Source organism: Heteronotia binoei, chromosome 10 (assembly GCF_032191835.1).
Source record: "Heteronotia binoei isolate CCM8104 ecotype False Entrance Well chromosome 10, APGP_CSIRO_Hbin_v1, whole genome shotgun sequence".
NCBI lineage: Eukaryota > Metazoa > Chordata > Lepidosauria > Squamata > Gekkonidae > Heteronotia > Heteronotia binoei.
Window position 1 is genome coordinate 72,218,883 of NC_083232.1, and position 23,028 is coordinate 72,241,910.

General features: G+C 45.2%; 1 protein-coding gene across 2 annotated transcripts in view; it reads left to right on the forward strand.

Annotated features, from left to right (window-relative positions):
• Positions 1-10,096: 10,096 nt before the first annotated feature.
• SLC6A20 (solute carrier family 6 member 20) overlaps positions 10,097-23,028 on the forward strand; it is a 30,655-nt gene continuing 17,723 nt past the window's right edge. Inside the window, exon 1 of one of the 2 annotated variants that reach the window (XM_060247492.1) lies at positions 10,097-10,321. In XM_060247492.1, the coding sequence (XP_060103475.1) occupies positions 10,201-10,321 (121 nt within the window). In that variant the 5' untranslated portion in view covers positions 10,097-10,200. The remainder of the gene's footprint in view (positions 10,322-23,028) is intronic. The other variant, XM_060247493.1, reaches the window with a different exon arrangement.

A 23,028-nucleotide genomic window follows, 5' to 3' on the forward strand; every position in this document is an offset into this window, starting at 1 on the left:
TGCAAGTGAAAAGTCATTACTCAGTTTTTCTGGAGAGTTTTATTTTAAAATGTTAATAAAATACTGTTAAGTGCATTATAAAATGCTAAGGCTCAAGGAGTTCATTCCATGAGATTAAACATGGCTTTATTTTTTTACACTTATAGTAGCAGGAGCAGTCACCCAGCTGATTTTGTACTATAGTGTGTAAATTAATTTTTGTTATCAGTTATACACATTATTGGCACAGTAATTTTCTGTAAAAGATCTGCACTGAAAAGAAAGGGCAATCTGTTTGCTGTGTATAAGGAGCAGAAAATTGCTTACTGGTTAAGTAACATTAGTACTCAAATCTTGAGTCTTACATATCCAGCTGAATTTGTTGTCTTAAAGAGAGGGGCTTTTTTTACATTTGCAAGGCTCAGATTCCTAATATAGCCTGTTGCACATCTTTCATGCATTTCATTAAGCAATTTACACAATTTCTGGTTAGGCCACCATGAAAGAGCATCTGTACCAGCCTTTCTAGTGAGATTCCTCCTGTACATTCCAGCAGTATACAACAACAATTCTAAAAGATTATGTGGTTTGTTTCAGGTTCACTACGTGGGCACCAGGGTATAAATTCTATGGGTTTTTTTTTAATTAACATTTATTTTATGGAAAAGGAAAGGTCCCCTGTGCAAGCACCAGTCATTTCCAACTCTGGGGTGATGTTCTTTTCACGTTTTCACGGCAGACTTTTTACGAGGTGCTTTGCCATTGCCTTCCCCAGTCTTTTACACTCCCCCCCCCCCCCAGCAAGCTGGGTACTCATTTTACCGACCTCAGAAGGATGGAAGGTTGAGTCAACCTTGGGCCGGCTACCTGAATCCAGCTTCTGCCGGAATCGAACTCAGGTCATGAGCAGAGAGTTCAGACCACAGTACTGCAATACTGCTACTTTACCACTCTGTGCCACGGGGCCGTTTATTTTTATGGGACAGGGGGACAAAAGACAACAGGGAAGAAAATGGTGGAAGGATATGATGTGAGAGTTAATTGCAAAGAAATATCTGAAAGAATAATACCATCATAGCCCTGCTGATTCAAAGTGAAAAGTTGTTCAGTTGGGCAGAAGTGTGGAAAGCCCGCAAGCAAGACATTAAGACAGTTGTGGCAGCCCTCTTGCCATCTGATGCACAACAGTATGCTGCCACATAATGATACTTCACTCTGCTGGCCAGTAACTGTTGATAGATTTACAGTGTAATACTAAGTAGAATTACTCCCTTCTAAGCCCATTGACTTCAGTGGACTTTGAAGGTTGTAGTTCTCTGCTCTTCTAATCCCCATTAATTAGTCCTTTTAAAGTCATCTGTAAAAACAAAACATGTTCCAGTGCCGAATAATATTTTTCTAGACATCAGATGGAAGTACTTAGGTAATGTTTCATCTATATATCTAATTCTCAACTGTCCCCTTTGCCTGCAGATACTTACTTCCGCAAACAGAGGGCACATTTCCCCACAGCATGTTTTCCTGCAAGCTTGGGTAGACCCCTAGGCTTGCAGAAAAATCTGGTAAAAAAAGAACACTTTGAGAAGGGGTTTAAATTCCCTCCCTCCAATAAAAAGCATGGTCTGAACATATGCAACTTACATTTGAGGGCTGCTGCTGCTGCTTCTTCTGCTGTGGAGCCACTCTGGGCCCAACCATCATGGCAGGGGATGCCAGGAACCGCTCCAACCTAACTGGCAGTGGGGAATGCTGGGAGCAGCTCCAGGCCCAGCTGCAGCAGCACAGAACTTGGAGAGGCTTTGGGCCCAGGTGCCATGGTGTGAAACACTGGGAGAGACTCTGGGCCCAGCCATGGTGGTGGCAGATGTGAGGAGTCACTCTGGGCTTGGCTGCCACCACAGCTGCCAAGCTCAAAGAGGGAGGCAGGAAGAGAATGAAGGGAGGATTGACTCGGAAGGGGGAGAGAATGGGAAATAGGAGGGTATTGGCTTGGGGTGGAAGAAAGAAAAGGGGCTTGACTGGGAAGAGTGAAAGGGAAATATGAGTATTGGTTTGGGGAGAGAGAAAGGAGATATTGGTTTGGAGGAAGAGAAAGACAATTGGCTGGGGGAAGAAAAGGGGAGATATAGGAGTATTAGTTGTGGAGGAGAAGGGGGCATTGGCTGGGGGAAACCGAGAGAGAAAGGAAGAGAGATTGGCTTGGGAGAAGGGGAAATTGGCAGAGAGGATAGAGAAGGAAAGAAGAGATATTGGTTTGGTGGGGGGAGAAAAAGAGAAAGAAAGGGAGATTGCTTTGGGGAAGAAAGAGAAAGGAGGGGGTACTGGGGTGGGGGAGAGAAGGGGAAAGAAGCCAAGGTGGGAGAATGCCACCTCCCCACAAGTTTCTTGTGGGTTCCCACTTGTTAATATCTAATACTTTAAAAACACAGGGAAAATGAAAAGTTAGAGTCTTTTGTGAAGAAGTAAGGTGTGGTTAGAAAAATTATACAAAACAAACATAAAACTGAAGAATTCCTTCCCTTTGGCCACCACACATTAGCAGTAACTATGACCTGTTTTTATGAAGTGCGGCAAATTCAATTTACTAGCTGAACTAGATGATGTAAACATTTCTAGTAACAAACAGTTGTAGGAAAACAACCTTTTTTCCCATTCATGCTGCTTTTGCATTTGTGAAGTGAAGCGTGTTTTCTGCCAAAGTAAAATTTTAACCATTGGACATTTCCTTCTTAACTGTGAGGAACTGAAAAATGGGTGCAGTAGGCCAGCCAGTCTCAGCAGCTGGTCCCTATTTGACTTGGAAGTAGTGCAGGATGGGGGAACTTTGGCGTATTGGTATATTCTCTGATCTTTGCAAGCATTTTTTCTATCTAAAGTGTTGTGTACAGCATACTTAGGTACCTTCTGTCATTTTAAAAATGCAGCTTCGTGCAATCTTTACCCAGGGAAGGAGCCTATGTTATTCATTAGAAGTAGTTTCAATAAGTGAGGATAGCACAGCTTGCACAGGCCAGCTGTGAACATTTTCTTTTGTGGCTCAGCATAAAACTCCCAAGAGGGTGCTTCACCCTATTGGAGCCAGTACATGCATGGGTTTTCCCTCCATGTGTGTCACATGCTCCAGGGCAGGCGCCCCTATCCCCTCAGTTCCTTTTCCGCCTCCGCAAGAACAGGATGTCTTTCATATTAGCTCCGCTGAATACTCCATCGCTCCAAAGAGACATACCATCTTTTCATTTAGAATTCCTTAGTGCTTTCTTCTTCTTTGAGAAGATATTCTCCCATGAGGACAGATTTCAGGGATCTCATTAATCTTTGTGGTCCCTGCCATGGTGGCCAAGGCACTCTTCAAAAAATGTACTAACAATGCCACCAAAATGATGCATAGTGATGAACACAAGCTATGCCTCTTAGGCCTTGGGGAATTTAAGTGGCTGCATGCCACAATTGCCAATGTTTTACACCAAAGGCCTTATATTGGAAGGACTGTCTGATTCCATGCTTCGGATCCTTCAAAAACCAGCTTCAGCACAGGCCACACCAAGGAAGATTATCTTTATAAGGTTAAACATGACTCTTACGAGTTTCTATCAACTCATCTACCACCTTTCTCTCTTATTATAGAGGTCTTGCAAGCATGGCAGAGACCTGGACAGCATTCCTCTCCAGCAGTCAGAGAAAACTGATGTCTGGATACTATTGGCAGAAAGTTCTATTCATCTTCTGCCTTAAATTACAAGATCTCTTAACTTGCAAGTCATCATGAGTAGATATCAGTTGTTTTTAAGGGAGAGTCTCTCCCAGTATCTTAATGTTACCCGATGAAGCTAAATCACTTGCCAGGCTTATTCAAGAAGCAATGGTAAAAGTTTCTAAACAAGAAATAAATGCCAGGCAGGCATGCAGCAGACGTATCCAGGTCTATGGCCTCTGGCATATTACTCTATTGCCACTCATAGCTTCGTAATGCAGCTGTACCACTCGACATGCAGCGCAAAATAGAAAATCTCCTCTTTGAAGGGACAAACTTGTTTTGTCAATCTAAAGATTAATTTTTGTCTAAAATGAAGAAAATTCAACAGACAGTCAAGTCACTGAAAGACCAGACCCAGAGGCAGCAATTCTGTACTCATCAGCATGGGTTCGCCACCCCGTTTTACAAAAATCAGAAGCAATATCAACAGCCAATGTTTCCTCAATGATCCTTTCAACTGCTGCCACTTCTCTTTCAAAGGCGGAGAGACACTGTGTGTGCTAGATCGACAACCCAGGTGCCCCAGAAGGAACAGGTCCAGTAACGATAACAGCAGAAATGCTGACTATCCATTCCAGTAATCGCTGACTGCTCTTGTTTCAAGGATGGGCTGGCACAATTTTTTCATTATTGGTGTCAAGTTACTAATGTCACCTGGGTTCTTTCTATTGTTAAAAATTGTTATCAGTTTTCTTAATTGCTGCAGGAAAACCAAATCTCCATGGAGAAATGTGTGGGATTTGTTCTCTTCCTGCCGATTGAAACTGCAAGAGAAACCTAAGTTGTAAATACCAAAGCTAGAACGTTGTCAGGTTAATAAAGTTGATGTTCCTACTGTAGCAAAAAGTGCCTGTAATGGTTCTTTAATCAAGCAGTTAAACTTTGCCCTTACACATAAGCAATAATTACAGGTGTGGGAATGAGAACAGTCAATGCAACAACACAAGAAGCATGTCTCACTTCTTGGAGCTAGCTTGCAAAATAAATAAATGTCTTGGGGATGGAGGCAGAGTGGGAAGTTAAAATGACCCAGGAGCAAATCAGTTTAGTGGCCCCTGCAATAGTACAAGGCAGAACTACAGGGGCCGCTAAGCTACCAATGGCACTAATGATGGGCATCAGCTCACCTGCTGCTTCCTCCAGCTGCCAGCAGTGCAAGAGAAGGCAATGAATGAGCTGACACCAATCACAGTTGCCCCTGAGGAATCTGAGCCATCTAAGGCCCCTGCTCTTAGGGTTGCATGAAGTTTTTATCCAAATTGCTAGAGTGTCCCCTGTGCATCAGACACGACAGCTCTTTGAGGGCAGGGATCCCCCCACTAGCCAGCTCCGTGTTGGAGGATTGGTGGGGGCCCCAAAACTGGGGGAACCACCAGCCCCCAACAGGAGGCTGGGAAGCCTACCTGCACTGCTGGCAGAGCTACTGGTCTTAGCTCTGTTTTCTATTAGCCACCAGTGACCATACAAGGCAGCAGTCCACCAACTTCCCCATGAAATGACTGGTCTGCCTGCTCCAGCTTGGAGAGGGTGGGTATGTATGGCGTGGCTTTCAGGGAATTAATGCTGTTTTACAGCTAAAAACAGGCCTGTCTGGGTGCCTGCCTAATCTACCCACCTTCTCTCCTTACATATTTGCAAATAAACTCATATTAGAACTATATCATAAGCTTCCAGTACTTTATCCTTCCAAAAAAAGATTGGCATGTAAAAGGCTGATCTGACCTCTTTTACTAGTTAGAAAAGTTAAGAACATAAAATGTAGCAACCTTGAATCTCATGTCCAATAGACCTGTGTATTCCCAGGTGGGAAACTGATCAGACAAATAACTTATTTGCATAATACATTTCACGACTGATCAGGAATTCAAAACCAAGTCTTATTGGCTGTTGTGCAGCATAGGTGGTGTGTTTGTTTCATGGTCTTTTACCTATCCAAGCAATTTCTTCTTCCTTGGATATTCTTCCCGAACTCATTAGATCAGGGGTGGCCAACGGTAGCTCTCCAGTTGGTTTTTTTGCCTACAACTCCCATTAGCTCCAGCCATTGGCCATGCTGGCTGGGGCTGATGGGAGTTGTAGGCAAAAAACATCTGGAGAGCTACCATTGGCTACCCCTGCATTAGATAATTAAATCTAAATTATGTAAGGATATATATTACTAAGGAAAATGTTTAACTTAAATTATACTCTAATACTTATCAGATGTTCTTCTCTGATAACAGTTTGGCCATTGGCACAAGGGCCAGCAATGTTCTTATCTTATATACTGTGTCATTTATTAACTTCCTGGCATGACAGGTTCATGTTTTAAGATTTATAGTTATATACACATGGAGACATCAAATGTCAGCTATCCATAGCACCAGGGATTTTTTTGAAGAAAAAGCCCAGCAGGCTTTTGTTCATTTGCATATTAGGCCACACCCCCTGATGCCAAGCCAGCCGGAACTGTGTTCCTGCTCAGAAAAAGCCCTGCATATCACACCAGGGTTGTTAGGTGCCCCAATATGACTAGATTCACTGAAGACTTCATATATTCACTCTCATTGGACTCTCCAGGATTTTCCCATTCATACTAGAGTTTCTGGGATCCTAGTGTGGCCTAGTGAACGCACAGGGAAGAGCCATACTTTCCTATTGGATTCACAAGGTTTTCGGATGACACTTCCATTAACATCATACACATTTCTCCAGTGTATGTAATAGTCATTCCTATTAGATTCCCTAATAGCGTGTTTCTTCATCAGTGAAGTGCTGGAGAGTATGCCTTCACACTTCACCAAAGACAAATCCAGATTTGCAAGGAGGTAGGGTGTTATAAATTCAAAATCTGTAAATGAGTTGTCCTGTGGATTTGGTCTAAAGTGGCATACTTTGGTGAAGCCGGAACCTATAACAAAAGATTTGCAATGATGGTACATTAATGACTGAAAATATCTCCCATCAGGGCTTGGAAGAGGTGACCTTCCCTCCGAGATGAAGAGAAGGGATTTGGGGATGAGGAGATTCTGAAAGAGACAGAGAAGGAAGTACACTGATGTTGGGCAACTGGGCAAAGGAAGCTCTGGCTCTTTCCCCAGGGGATGAGGAGGGGGAGGAGCCTCAGCCATTGGAAGGAAGAGAGTCCGAACCAGATGTAACAATGCCTACCAAAAGTATCACCTAGTGAGAGAGCTGCGAAGAGAAGACATTGTCAAGCTAACGTACTGTCCAACGAAATAAATAATTACAGATTCCTCAGAGTTTGCTTTGAAACTCTAAGAGGGAAGATAAATCTTGTGAGCTGTGTCACGAGACATTGAGAAGGGTTGTTAGAAATGATGGACTTTGCACTGTCTCATGTGTCAGGCTACAGAGGGTGACTACAAGCAAGTCACAGAGACAGATAGGCTGGACACTGACCATCCTCTTTCTACTCTCAGATGTAGAATGCTTTCTCAGTGAAACTTCCTTCCTTCCAGCTTCCCTCCTGATCTTTACACTTTGCCAGACTCTCCATCATGGCATCATGGATGCAGGACATGCTTTCTTGCATCTGCATCCATCCTAGTTAAGTATCCTGTCTCTACTCTATACTATACAATTTAGAAATTGAGTTCTGTATGTGGAGACCCCCCCCCCACATCTCTGAGTTTTAATAGTGTTTTTCTCTCTCTCTGGAAGTGGCAGAAAGCCAGTTCAATTGCCTGCTAGATTACAGCTATGCATATACTAATAACTCTGATAAGAAAACCAACGATGGGATTTGGTGCTAGGAGGTCTCCAGGCAATTCCTGCAGATTTCCCAGAATGTCTTTGAGGAGGGCTCCCAGAATGCACCTGCAACCTGGAGGGATGAGATCAAGAGGGTGAAGGAAGTGATGTAAAGGGGGTGGAGGAAAAGGTTTGATAAAAGCCTTTGCTCCAAGGAGAAAGGGTCTCTTGCTCCGAGGAGAAAGGGTCTCTTGGTGTTGATTCTAGAGCCAAGATGCTGCATCTGAAGTTTACATTGCCAGAGATAACCTCTAGATGTGGGTAGGCAAACCCCCATGATACATAGCCCTGAAAATTGTGACTTTAAAACAGCTGCTTGTCTCGTCCTTCCCTTTCACATAGAATAGCACAGAAGGGGGAGGGAACACAGTAAAACTCCCATCATGCCTGCAGACATTTCATAAAGGAATAGGGGCTATACCCTGGTTCTGTAAGTATCATCAGTATAGGTATAATCCTCCAATGTGCACACCAACCATCACTGCCTGGGTCTCTCTCCCAATGTGGGCTTGCCAGCCTTGGCCTGTTCATGACCACAATTCTCACACATAACACCCCCCCCCCCCCCCCACAATGTTTCTTCTAAGCTGTGGAGTCTTGTGAGCAAAAATTCTACTTTGTGAGCTACTGGCATTAAAGCTGTGAGCGAGAGATTTGGCTACTGCCTAAATTAGTTTGCTCTGGGCACATTTTTTCCTGTGCTAAGACAAAAATATGTGAGCCAGAGGCTAAAAATCTGTGAGCTAGCTCACACTAACTCAGCTGAGAGGGAACACTGCCCCACACCCCTGCAATTCCTTGATTTAGTTAATTTTTACTCACCCTCCCCTCTCTTAATCCCTTCCTGATCAAAAGTTGTTCTTGAACCTTTTTGATGTCAGGAGAACTATTTTTCAAGAAGGTAATTTGCAAATTAAATTAATTTATTTGTGATGTGGTGAGTTCGTTAAGCCAAACCCATACTGCGCTGTGGGCTGTATCACAAATTATTAAACACAAGATGTCTTGCCTGTTTCTTGACAAGTACAAGGAGTTGCCAAAACCCCATGAGTTGGTTCTGATATTAATTTGTGCAATATTTTCAGTAGAAAGCCAGCATGGGGCAGAATTAAATGGCCAAATTTCAGCTCTTTCCCAGAAATGCCCACAAACAACTATTTGACCAGAACACCTGTAGGGTTCCATCCACTTTTCTCCCCATTCAGCTCAGATTGGATTCAAACAAGCTGAATGGAATGCTGAGGGGTGTAACAGTCAATAATCATTGGATAAACAAGGAAGTTGGGTCTGGTAGGAGAAGGGATATGATATATCTTAACTAGATAGGCTGTCCAGTAGGGACAGTAGTGTATGATATTTGACAGGTGGGGTTTTGATGCTGTTCCTGAATAAAAAGCAGGGAACTGTTAAAGCTGTCTTGAAGTCTGACATCCAAAAGAACCAATGCTGTAGCCGTGAGGTATAATGCTCCTCCTAGATCTGGGAACTGTGTCAGCTGTCAGACTACAGTGGGAAGGCATTACAGGTCACACATGCACACTAAATAAATAGATACGTGTTTTGTTATATGTGACTCCTCTGCAGGGCCAGCCCTAGACTGTCTGGCACCCTAGGCAAGGCTGACCTCTGGTGCTCCTCTGCACTAATGACATCACCAAGTCACATGGGGGTGCCTAATTTGGCACCCCCAGAAGGCTGAAACCCTAGCCAATTGCCTAGTGACAGGGCCAGCCCTGCTCCTGTGTTATTCTCAACTCATATATCCCACTATACATCATATAGAATCCAGAGGAAAAATTCTTGATTTCAGACGGTAGCCATGTTGGTTTGCAGTAGAACAGCTAGATTCATGTTCAGTAGCCCTGTAGAGACCAAGATGATTTTGGGAGGTATAAGTTTTCTGGGGGGGGGGGGGGGTTGCAGTGGGGGGAAGTTTTGTATTTTTAGGTGCATGTGTGTGAAAGAGTGTGTGTGTGTGTGCGCACCTGGAAGTCACGGCAACCTCTGAGGATATTCAGAGAGGTGGCTGAGTAAAGCCTGCCTCTGCCTTCCAGCTCTGGTATTCCAGCTCTCAAGGCGATCTCCCATCCTAGTACTTGCCAGAGTCAACCCTGCTTAGCTTCCAAGATCTGATGAGGACAGGCTTGCCAGGGCTATCCAGGGCAGGGCTGACAAAGGGAGTTTTGACTCTGTAAAGCTTACCCCCCAAAAATCTTGGTAGTCTCTAAGGTGCTCCCGGACTTGAATCTAGGGGTCTTGACTTGCAGGTGATGTGCTGTCAGGTACAGGATTAAAGAATCCTGTATGTGTAAAAGAAGACACCCTAATGAAAGAAATCCAGTTTACCTCACACACTTAAAGCTGACAATGGACCTGGTGCAGTACCATAAAAGGAGGGTGTGGGTGGTGAGGTGAGTCACAACTCTCCAGTCAGAGGGACCTGTTATTGGAAAAGTGGTATAAAATAAGATGAGGAAACACTGGATCAGAGGTGGTGAGACAGCCTCTTTTACAGTTTGATTGTGCTTGTGTGTATGTCTATCTGCCAGCATTCCCCACTTTACAAAGTGCCTGTTAATAAGATTAGCAATTTAAAAGCTCACTGGCAACTGGCAAACATGTTTCCCTTAAGAGTTGGGTTGGCGCTGCGTCTCTGGCAGGGCTTGAAGAGCACCTGGTGAAGGCAAAAGCACACTCCACTTCAGCCGGTGGAAATGGAGAAAGCCAGGCCATTATGGGACAACCCTTTCCAGTTTGTGTTTGCCTGCATTTCTTATGCAGTGGGATTGGGGAACGTATGGAGATTTCCCTATTTATGTCAGATGTATGGAGGAGGTAAGTGCAGTTCAAGTTCCTTGATTGCCTCTGGATACAGACCAAGGGGATATCACCCATTTATTAAAAGCCTGGTTTGTCTGAATAGTGCTGGGTGCTCGATAGAGTTCCTTCTCTTGAGAAAGGAACAATTGCTTTTATATTTTGTGGAGGCAAGGAAAACGTTGAAGATTCTAGCCTCAATATGCTGCCCATTTCCCTGTTAGATATGTTTCTGTTTGCTTGATGCCAGCTTGTGGACAAGATTATCTTTTTTCTTCTTTTCTTTCAAAGAGAATCATTTTTCTGACAACTTCTCGCACTCTGTTCAGCAAAAAGCTGTGATGTACTGGAAACAATTTGTTTCTTATACTTTTATATAAACACAGGATGCAAAAACTTCTAAACAGAGACACACTAATTCCTTATTCATGCTAGTCATGAAAACAACTGGGTTTTCTGCATTTTCTGTATTTCTGAGAGACTAACTGAAAATTTAAGGCAAACACACCTTATAAAAACTGTACATGAACACCTAATTGAACATATGAACATATGAAGTTGCCTTATACTGAATCAGACCCTCGGTCCATCAAAGTCAGTATTGTCTTCTCAGACTGGCAGCAGCTCTCCAGGGTCTCAAGCTGAGGTTTTTCACACCTATTTGCCTGGACCCTTTTTTGGAGATGCCAGGAATTGAACCTGGGACCTTCTGCTTCCCAAGCAGATGCTCTACCACTGAGCCACCGTCCCATCCCCTAATTCAGCATGTGTCATGTGAAACTGCTCTGGAGTGAGACCACTGGTCAATCCAGCTCAGCATTGTCTACTTTGACTGGCAGTGGCTTTCTAGTCTTCCTCAGCATCTGTAATCCAGCATCCTTTCATTGAGGAAGCCAGGGAGTGAACTGAAGGCTTTCTGCAGGCACTGGACCCCTGAGCCTGGAGGCACAAAGCATCTTGCATGACCTTCCACTTTTATGTGGTCTTGGTTAAGGGGTTAGGAAATAAGGCTGAAGCCAGTGCTGCAAAATAAAGGAAAAGTATGTTTGACTTAGTTAAAATTCTCCAAATTCCCTATGCGCTTCACCAACAGGCTTCTTTAAAGGAATCTGTAAGGTAATTACGCAGGCTAATACTTTACTGAGTTACCTTCAATAATGCTTATTTAGTTAAAACTGTGTAACTAAAGAAAGCATTGTGTTAAAATCAAATTGCAATTTGTACAGTGAAATATCAACCACGTATAAAATGGCTAGAACTTATTCTGTCCTTATAAACGTCGCCCTTTTATTGTCTCCTTGTCTTGGCTGAAGGGGAAGTAGATGGAATCCTAATTTGGATGCAGGCTTGAAGGCAATGGCCACTCCTGATCTCATGTGTGTGACCAATGATATGCATTGATTCCACTATGAACACACATTACAGTGCAACCCCAGCATGAAAACAAGGACACTAAGAACAGATGTTTATATTTGGACTAGTCCTATAAAATTGTCCTATCTACTCCGCTTCTGTCTCCTCAGCCTCCTCTTCCATCACCTCTTACCATCTTGAGTCTTCCAACCCCATTGCTCCATGTGTGTCTCTCTACGTGTGTCTCAAGGAGAAGCCTTGTCTTCTCACACTGCTGGGAAATCACCAGAAAAAGGAGGGACCCTGCCTCCTGCCCTCTCTATTGTGTGAGTGGCGCTGCTGGGCCACATAGTATCAGGAACTGGGAGCAGGTATTTCCTTTACTCCACCCAGGAATTATTAACAGCCATTTATCTATATTGGAGAAAAGGATGTTCTCAGAAGACAGGCAAAGAAAGAAACAACCCAAAAGTGCAAGAAGAACATCCTATTTATTAACAATTTTGTTCGTGACCATTTTGAGCATACATTCTGCCTCAGTAACTCTGAACATCCAAAGGGATACTTATGCCCAGGTTGATCACAATAATAAAAAATAGTTTTCTCAAATGGTTTCTAGGTGGCCTTTATACCAGACACTGGGGCGAGCAGTTCCTATGGTGCCAGTGTGTTCCTCCAGCAGGAGGCATAGTTCAGTGGCACATCTTGCTTCACACTGCAGGAAGAGTCCAACAACAGAGGAACAAGGTTTATTAGGACCCAGTCTAGGACTTTTACATTTTATTTCAACAGTCACTTTGTCTTCTAGAAACTGAGCAATACATTTTCCCATCTCGAATTTTGGGTCTTCTTCTTCCTCCTCCTCCTCCTTTGATTTGCTTTTTGGTGTACTCAGGGAGATGTTCTTTAAACTTTCTTCCTGTCTTGGGTGATATAGCCATTGGGAATTGCCAGTTCCCATCTTTTGTTTATTTTTCACGCTAGACTTTGTCATAGTACTGAGAGAGTGATAGCACATACACTGGAACTGACTGACAGAAGGCAGTAGCCCATCTCCCTTCACACTGATGAGAAAATTCTAACTGGTTTTGAGGTAAAGTGTGTTCTGGGTTTTTAAAGATTATAAAACTCTGGAACCAACTTTCTGTGTTTGGTTCACTTCTCCAGCTTGAATAACTTTAGCCTGAAATCTTTAATCAAATAATGGTTTTGCTGGCCTCAATTCATGTGGCTTGTATATATCTACATACTGTATGTACCATCAAGTCATAACTGACTTTCCTCCCATCTGACTTCTACTCCTCCAGAAAGAAAACTGCTAGCTAATTTCTAACATGAGGCCTATGTTTCCTTTTCTTGTTTGAAATTAAAATAACTTCATTAAGAGAAACAGTTAGTGACCATACACTCAGATATAAATCTGGTCTCAGAAGTGTACATTAGATGGAATAATCTCATTCATCTCAGCTAATTATTGCAGTATCAGGAGCCAGGTACCTGCAAAGTTACTGTTTTTATCGTCACGGGAGTAAGGGTTTAGACCATGAGTAATCTTTCCCACCACAAATTTCTATTTAGAATTTTTATCCCACTGTTCCTTCAAGGAGCTCAGAGTAGTTTAGATTATTTTCTCCAATTCATTTCATCCTCACAACAATTCTGTGAGGTACCTTGGGCTGATGGAAAATGACTGACTCAAGGCCATTCCGTGAGCTTCGTAACTGAGTGGGGATTTCAATTTGAATCTTCCCAGTGGTCATGGGCAAGCCAATTCACACATTACTAACTCCACATGGCAGACATGTGACCACCATAGGGACTTTTGCGTGCCTGGAGTTCTGTGCTGGAAACTCAAATTCCCAGGCATTCAAGGCCCCTATTCAGATTATTTATTTATTTATTTATATCCCGCCCTCCCCACCAAAGGCAGGCTCAGGGCGGCTCACAAACCAGTTTCTTGACCTGAATCGACCCAAGCAGCCACAACTTGCCAGAGCAGCTCCTAGGTCCATTAAAAGTTTAGAATAGTGGAGAGAACATAAGAACATAAGAGAAGCCATGTTGGATCAGGCCAACGGCCCATCAAGTCCAACACTCTGTGTCACACAGTGGCAAAAAATTTTATATACACAAATACACTGTGGCTAATAGCCACTGATGGACCTGTGCTCCATATTTTTATCTAAACCCTTCTTGAAGGTGGCTATACTTGTGGCCGCCACCACCTCCTGTGGCAGTGAATTCCACATGTTAATCACCCTTTGGGTGAAGAAGTACTTCCTTTTATCCGTTTTAACCTGTCTGCTCAGCAATTTCATCGAATGCCCACGAGTTCTTGTATTGTGAGAAAGAGAGAGGTTCAAGCCTCTTCTCTCTGCATACCGTAGTCCAGATCTGAATTGGGACCCTGAGTTCCCAACATGGTACTCTATGCATATATCTGTTATGGTTATATGTCCACAGTATGACTAACTCTGTCCTGACTCAATTCTAGAACTGAACTGGAGTGCCAGATTGTTTCAAACACCACTGACAAAATCAGGTGGTATTGTACATTACCTTTAAAAAAAAACATGGGATACATGGATGAGGCTCAATGACTGTACATTTTTCACTGGGGCACAAAACTGATACGCTCACAAATCAGATAAAGGTCAAAATGTAGACATTCTAACTGTGTAAATCATTCTTTCCCCATTAAATTTACAAGAAAAAATTATATTTTCTCCAAAAATTGAATCTAGAATTGATTCATCCTGGTAACTTGGAGCTGGAATTTTGTTTCATCTCAGTATAAACTCATGCATCTGATACAAAATTAGGATCTAGACACAGGTTAAGATACAGAGCTGTCAACTTTTAAAATAATTAGGAGGGGGGATATGTTACCCAGGTAGAGCCAAATGGGTCAGAGGTGGTCCCTCTATGTGTCAGGCCTGGAGTCTGCTAGGTCACAAAGGTGGAGTTCAACATGGGTCAGGAGCAGAAGTCTCTGGTTCAGGGGGTGGGACCAAACAGCTTTTGGTTAGTCTTGGTGACACTATCCACTGCAAAATCTAGAAGTACAGCTGAAAAAGAAAAAAAAAAGTTGATGGGGGGCAGGTTTACCTCTTGTGTTTTCTACAAGAAGTCCCCTTAAACAACAACAAAGTAGTCTGGCTTTAATCTAGGCAACTGGCAATTCTATTAGTGAAAAGTCTCCATCTAGATAAAAAATGTGTAGTGGTGCTTTCCCTTCATTTTTTATGATGGGCAACTATCAAAAATATCCTTTTTTTACCAAGAGAAGACAAACTAGGAAGAACATGTGGAGCCAGACAAAAAGTGCACAAAGCCCCCCCACGTCCCCTTCCTCTGGTGAAAGCAGGGCTGTGAGGAAAACTGGAAGCTCCTTCCACCCTGCAGCCCTTCCTCACAGTGCTGAGAAAAGCAGCACTTTTTAAGCTGAGTCCCTTTGATGTACATCTGACTGTGAATCCAGTGGAGTGTGCTGCGTAGATTGGACCTTTTTAGTCTCTCAAGGGCTTTTGTTAGTAAAAGGCACCACTGCAATGGCACAGCGGCTAGGACCCTGAGAACTCCTTTGCATGGAAGAAGTTACCTAACTTCTAAACAAAGAGGCTGTTAATAAAGGCACAGCCAGGAGGCAACCAAATAATTCCCTGAATAAAACGGATTATGGCTGAGCAGTCCCTTCACCTTCTCTGCATCAGTTATTACTGAGCCGATTGCTTTCACTGCCTGTGCTCAGCAGTCCCGGCTGCCTGCAAAGAATGTTAATACTGAAGATTAAACACCAAATAGTAGATATTTACATAAATATTTTGGCCTGCTCTGAAAAGAAAATTGGGAAATGCTTCAAGCACACATACAAAACCTGTTTTCAATTTAATCAGCAAGTCTGGCAGAGGTGATTTGCAAAGTCAGACTCAGAGGCTTGTAGCAGAAGAAAGTTTCTTTGAGGGCCACACTCTCTGCAACACACAACAGAGGGATGCTCCCCACAATGGCTTCCTTCCTAGCAACATTTCCCTTGCTTCATGATGTGAGGCAGGACCTCATTGGCTCGGCCCCAGAAGGCAGGACCAGAACCAGTGGGTTGAAATTAAACCAGAAGAGTTTCCGGCTCAACATTAGGAAGAACTTCTTGACAGTTAGAATGGTTCCTCAGTGGAACAGGCTTCCTTGAGAGGTAGTGGGCTTTCCTTCTTTGGAGGTTTTTAAACAAAGGCTAGATGGCCATCTGACAGCAATACTGATCCTGTGAACTTAGGGGGAGGTATTTGTGAATTTCCTGCATTGTGCAGGGAGTTGGACTAGACGACCCTGGGGGTCCTTTCCAACTCCATATGATTCTATGCAGTGCAGGGATCCCCAGTGGGGTGCCCACCCACATCTTTCCTGGTGCCCACCAAGTGTTGTCTGAAAGTGGGCAAGGTCAGGTGAGGCTCATGCCCAGCAGGGCTTCTGATGGCCTGTGCAGATTAAGAAGCATTCTGTTCAATGCAGCTTCTACTTTAAATGTTGAAGGATTATGATGAGAGTTGTGCATAACCTGGCTCGCTGACATTTTGTGGTCTGCTCTGCCTCCTGCAGCAGCCACATTGGGGGGGGGGGGGGGGAGGATTGCTGTGCGCACCACCTTCAGTTAGAATTCCAAAGGTGCTCACAGGCTCAAAAAGGTTGGAGACCCCTGACACAGTGAGTTTTGCAGTCACCTTATGATGTTCTCCTGAAGAGAAGCTGCCATGAAAATATGATTTTCAGCAGCATCCCAGTGAGGACTTTTTCCAAATGTGCAACCAGACACAAAAAGTGATTGGGGGGGGGGGGGAGGGGGTTGTTTTCCTTAAAAAGCAGTTATGCAGTTTATGAATTCAAATCTTTGACACTGATGCCGTCACATTCCCAGTTTATAGGATTTTCTTCCATTCCAGCTGACTCTAACCAACAGAGCATGTGTGCACAAACAAGGGAAATGTAGCAGATTGCAGTCACTTGCCAAAATGTTCCTCTAAAAAAGCCCTGATCCGAGTGGCACACATCACGCGTGTACTCTATCCCTGAGGCCCATCGTACTTGCTGAAAGGATCCATAGCTGGCAACACATTCAACTTCTAACCAAAGCCTGCCAGTTTCATTGACCAGATTTCTAGCAATTTCTCAGTTCTAGTTGTGATGCCGACATGCAGTTTCTGCCTGAGAAACTGAAACAGAGGTGTTTTGCCGAGATAAAAGTCCAGTAGCACTCTAAAGACTAAAAAGCATTTTATTTGTTTGTTTGCACAAGGTATCATTTAACACCTTGTATTAGAACGGAAGGCTCAGTTCAGACAACCAGGAGTTACCTTCTTTTTCTGACTCGACCCCATCCAGGAGAACTGAGACCCCAGTTTGTGTGTCTAGATGAACCTATCATATGAACATATGAAGCTGCCTTCTACTGAATCAGACCCTCGGTCCATCAAAGTCAGTATTGTCTACTCAGACTGGCAGCGGCTCTCCAGGGTCTCAAGCTGAGGTTTTTCACACCTATCTGCCTGGACTCTTTTTAGTTGGAGATGCCAGGGATTGAACCTGGGACCTTCTGCTTACCAAGCAGATGCTCTACCACTGAGCCACTGTCCCTCCCCAAATATCCCTGCTCATGTACATGAAATATGACTTAAACAAATACATTTATTGAAATACAAAGAAAATAGAGATAACAGTATGAAAAACTGGTTGATCCATTAAGCCCAAATGACGGTACTTACCAGTCAAAGGAAGCTGTCCCAATAGACAGCTTAAAGTGGATGGCTGTTAAACTCATAGTTCCCTGCAATGTCATTGCTACTATGTCATGTTTATGCTCTCCTTCTGGGGTAAGCTACTCCTAGCAGATTGGTGCTGATTTGGCATACTTGGCTTTCTCCTGATGTCATGTCCTTCATGTAAAGAGCTGAGAAGAAAAGCTCTCAAGAAGTAATCCGGTCCTTTGGTAAAACTTCATCACTGATTTCAAAGGACTACGATTCACAGGTTCCTACTGGCCACCAGTGGGGGGGATGGTGGGTTAGGGTAGCCAGATCCAGGTAAGGAACCTCCTGGAGATTTGGGGGTGCAGCTTGGGGAGGACAGGGATCTCAGCAGGGTACAGAGCCATATAGCCTAAGAAACATTCATGTTCTCCAGGGGAACTGATCTCTGTAGTCTGAAGATGAGCATTAATTCCAGGGGATGCCCAGGTCCCACCTGGAGGTTGGCATCCCTACAAAGGAAACCAGGGAAAAGTAGGATTTGGGGAGAGAAGGGACCTCAGTGATGAATAATTCCATAGAGTCCCCCCCCCCCCCTCCAAAGCAGCTATTTTCTCCAGGGGAACAGATCTCTGTTTTCTGGAGATTGGCAACTATACTACAGCCCTGGCAGACCTCTTAGATCTTGGCTCCACTTGCTTCCAACTGGCAGCAAGCCAGGCCTTCAAGGCAGCAGCCCACCCAAGAACCTTCCTTGTTAAGTTAAATAACTTATGCCCTGCTATAATATAGTGGGTTCTATACATTAATGAGCCAAGGTGGTAGTGAACATAGCTCTTTTATTGAATACAGCATGGTATAGCGCTGCCTACGAAGGCTGAAAACTAGGGCCACGGGGCCCCCTATATATACACACCCAAAGTTCCCGCGCTGCTTGTGACTGAATCATTCAAACCAGTCAGGAGCTCTTGATTGGAGCAGGGCAGCAGGATTTGGATCCTGCTGCCTATTGTTCCCGAGTCCCCTAAGCTCTGTCCTTGAGGCCCCAGTGAGCCAGGCAAGAACTCCAGCTTATAGATACGATTCTAAGCACATATACAACATCCCTCCCCCCTTAGTTCACAAGCCTAGCTGACGTAGTCATTGAGGTAGGCTGGCTTGCGATGCTCTCTGGTGGACCGCTTGAGCCCCAGAGGGGGTGGTGGAGCCGATGCAGTTGCAGCGGCGGTGAGTGGAGGGGCTGCTGCTGTATCACACTCGGCCGGTGGTTCCCGGGCCTCCGTGACCACTGGCTCCGCCTGAAGGGCGGGGCTCTGGGCCCCTGCCTCCGCTGCGGCGGTCGGGGAATTAGTGGAGGTGGCGGTTTGGTTGTCAGGACTGTAATCCTCGACTTCTACCTCGGGGATCTTGATGGACCTCAGCTGGTCAATGTGCCTCCTTATGGTGGACCCCCCCCCTCTGTTGTAAGCTCATACATCCAGCACCCTGGCAACCCTTGCCAGATCCAAGCGAGCCCCCCTGCAAAGTTCTTAGCCATAACCCAGTCCCCCGTATCTAGACCTCAAGGTGCCCAGATCAACTCTGGAACCTCCTGCAGGGTGAGGGCTCTGTCTGAGTGCAATCGGTCTAGTAGGATGGCTACCTGGTGGCCCATGAGGAGTTCAGCAGGGCTGCGGCCCATGGCCGAGGAGGGGATACTGTGCTGTGATAGTAAGAATTCTGCAAGGCGGCCCTCCCAGTCCCCCTGGATGATGCGATGGAGCGATTCTTTAGTCGTCCGCACCATCCTTTCGGCCTGGCTGTTGGTGGCCAGGTGGAAGGGGGCTTACTTCATGTGCCTAATGAGGTTGCAGACACAGAAGTCCTGGAATTCTCCCAACGTGAAGGCTGTCCCGTTATCCGAGACCAGTGTGTCTGGGAGGCCATGCATGGTGCACACCCAGTGGAGGCCACCGATGGCGACCCAGGAGGAGGTGGATGCCACCGGGAGCACCTCCAGCCATTTCGAGTATGAGTCCACAATTAAGAAAAACGTTTGTCCCTGGAAGGGCCCTGCAAAGTCCAGGTACAACCGGGACCAGGGGAGGCACCGGCCAGGTCTCCTGGCAGGGCTGGCATTGAGTGACCCAAGACTCGATCGCATCATCCATCCCGGGCCACCATACATAACTGCGGGCAAATGCCTTCATGCGCACAATTCCCGGGTGGGTTTCGTGCAGCGCCGTGGGGACTCAGTGTCTCAGAACCAGGGACACCACCACCCTGTTCCCCCATAGCAAGCACCCCTTATGGACAGAGAGCTCGTCCCTGTGGGACACAAACGCCCCAAACTCCAGTCCCACCCGGCTCGTGGGCCATCCCCTCCATACCCAGTTCAGAACTAGGGAGAGTATTTTGTCCTTGGCTGAGCAGCGTGCAATGTCTTTCACATGCACTGGGCGGTCCAGGAGGGACTCTAGAAGCAGGATCTGGTGTGCTGGGGCCGGATCCGTATCTTCCGACGGCAGCAGCAGGCAGCTGAGGGCGTCCATGTGGATGGCTTTCCCAGGCCTGTACTGAAGACTAAAGGTGTGCAATATATATGAGGCCAAAATATTCGGAATACCATATATTTCCGAATACCGGTACTCAGAATAGCAGTATATACGGTAGATGTACGGCTATTTTCGAATATATGGCCCCATTATACCTTATGGCCTTTGAAATCAATGGCAAAATAGGGTATATTGGAAGCCGCCTGGAGGGGATGGGGTTTGAGAGAGAGCCCCCAAATTGAGAGCGTCATCTCCCCCTGAATCGTCCGCTTTCGAGGAGGATGAGGCGGCTTGGTGAGCCGCCGCCATGCGCTCTCTCCGTGATTTCTCATAGGCGGTAGCCGCTTTGATCGCCTTGGTGAGGTCCATATCATCTTTCCCAAGCAGCTTCCTCCTCAGCAGCTTATCCCACAGCCTGAAAATAAACCGGTCCCTCAGTCTTTCCTCCAATCGGTGAAACTCACATCGGAGTGACAGCCGGCGGAGGGCTGCAATGTAGTCAATGACAGACTCGTTGGGCCGCTGCCTGCGCTCGGAAAAGTTGAAGCGAAGGGTCAGGACTGATGACTGTGGTGTAAAATGGGTCGTCAGGGCGGCGGTGATGTCCTTGTAGGAGGCATCCTTGAGGAGGGTGGGCGCCATTAGCCCCTGGGCTAGCTCCTGGGTGTTCATCCCACACGAGCTGAGGAATAGCAGTCTCTTTTTATCCCCCACAACTCCGTGGATGAAGTTCTCCAGTTGATCCAACCAGGTCTCCCATCACTCTGGGCTGGTCACATCGAACTCGGGAATCGTTCCTGGCGTAGCGGCCATTGTCAGTGCTGGTGGTGCGGAACGGCCGTAGCTGCTGGCCTCGCTTACCAGGATCCCATCTTCGTTGCCACTATAATATAGTGGGTTCTATACGTTAATGAGGCAAGGTGGTAGTGAACATAGCTCTTTTACTGAATACAGTATGGTATAGCGCTGCCTACAAAGGCTGAAAACTAGGGCCGCGGGGCCCCCTATATATACACACCTAAAGTTCCCACGCTGCCTGTGACTGGACCATTCAAACCAGTTGGGGGCTCTTGATTGGAGCAGGGCAGCAGGATTTGGATCCTGCTGCCTATTGTTCATGAGTCCCCCAAGCTCTGTCCTTCAGGCCCCAGTGAGCCAGGCAAGAACTCCAGCTTATAGATACTATTCTAAGCACATATACAACACCTGCCATAGACGGGTCTCTCCTTTTAAGCTGCTACTCCAGCTTAACTCAATTTTTAAAGAATCATTGAGGAAATAGGAGCTCAGAATTCCAAATAACAGGACATTCCACCCTGGCTCCCAAGTCCTGTCTTTGAAGTGGCATGGGGCTCTTGATGTTTTCCCTCTTCCCTTGGTTATCTTTTAATGCTTTTTGTGACAATTAGTTATCCTTTAACAACTGCTCAGTCTGAACTGTGTGAAAGACTCTCCTTAATCACATTCTCTTTTGCTCCTTCACTAGTTCCACTGAGACACCAAGCCAGGAAAGCTTGTTCAAAGCATTCTTCCAGTCTCTTCATTGTCTTGAAACAGATTGCAACTGTTAGGATAATCAGGGGAAGATTCAGACATTAAAAATAACCATGGAGTTGGCTGAGCAGTACAGGCAGTGCTGGATGGGACACTTGGCTTGGTAGACCTGAAGAGCAGCAACAACCCAAGAGGTGGGGTGGGGTGGGGGTGGCAGCTTGCCAGAAGAGTCTATTGTGAGTGTTATTGTGAGATGTTTCTTGAGTAGAGAGCAGAGAGGTTTTTATTAGGGTTGCCAGATCCAATTCAAGAAATATCTGGGGGCTTTAGGGGTGGAGCCAGCAGACATTGGGGTGGAGACAGGAGAAAGGTTGTGACAAGCATAATTGAACTCCAAAGGAAGTTCTGGCCATCGCACTTAAAAGGACTGCACAGCTTTTAAATGCCTTCCCTCCATAAGAAATAATGAAGGATAGGAGCACCTTCTTTTGGGGCTCATGGAATTGGACCCCCTGGTCCAATCTTTTTGAAGCTTGGAGGGAGTTTTAAGGAGAGTTACTGGATGCTATGCTGCAAAGTTGGGGCCTCTACCTCAAAAAATAGCCCCCATCATAGCCCCAGATACCCACAGCTAAATTCTCCATTATACCCTATGGAAATTGGTCTCCATAGAGAATAATGGAGTGCCCAGCAGACATTTCCCTCCTCCCCTGCTTTCTGATGACCCTGAAGTGGGGGGAGGGCCTCCAAACTGAGGGATCCCCTACCCCCACCTGGGGATTGGCAACCCTATGGTATTTAATTAAAAATGGAATTGTAAGCTGCCTTGAGCCTCAAGGGAAATATCTTTTAAAAAACGAGCAAAACATCTATGTGAATATGCTATGTCACAGGATCTGTTTCTCTGGGGGGAATGGACCATATGAATATATATTCCTTCATATAATTAGGTAAATATAAAATGGAGTTGGTGTTAGAATGAAATGGGGAGGGGGACCCACAAAGCTACCACTTTCTGTCAAACACCCAAACCTCAAGATTCTCAAAAGCAGCTTAATCAGCAGAGGTTTGATTCAAAGTTTCAAGCTTTATTTAGCCAGTCCTTGAATAATGGTTAAAGCTGAATAATGAAAGCAAAGCGGTTTTTGAGCAGGAAAGCACAGGAAGGCAGTTCTTGCTGGCTTGGTGTCAAGGGGTGTGGCCTAGTATGCAAATGAGTTCATGCTGGGCTTTTTCTACAAAAAAAGATCTGAAAGAAAGAGAGGCCTCTGTTTTAAAAAATCAGAATCTCTCTAATTTCATATTAAGGTTTCACTTAAATACCCAGATCTGCATGTGTTATAGCACTGGTGCGCGTGTGCTATCTTTACTTCTACACAAAGCTTTCAAATTATAAATTTCAAAAAGTAAATGTCTAGGATTGTGATGCTATGCAGAATTCCTCCAGTCTAAATCTATTTATATCCTTGGGTTTAGACTGGAGTAGTGTTGCCTGCAACTGGTGGAGATGGATGGGACTTATGAGGAGGCGATGTTGTTGGTGCCACATAGAAAGTGACATCATTATGCCAGCAACATCTGGGTAATGCTCTGGTTTTTGGGCAAA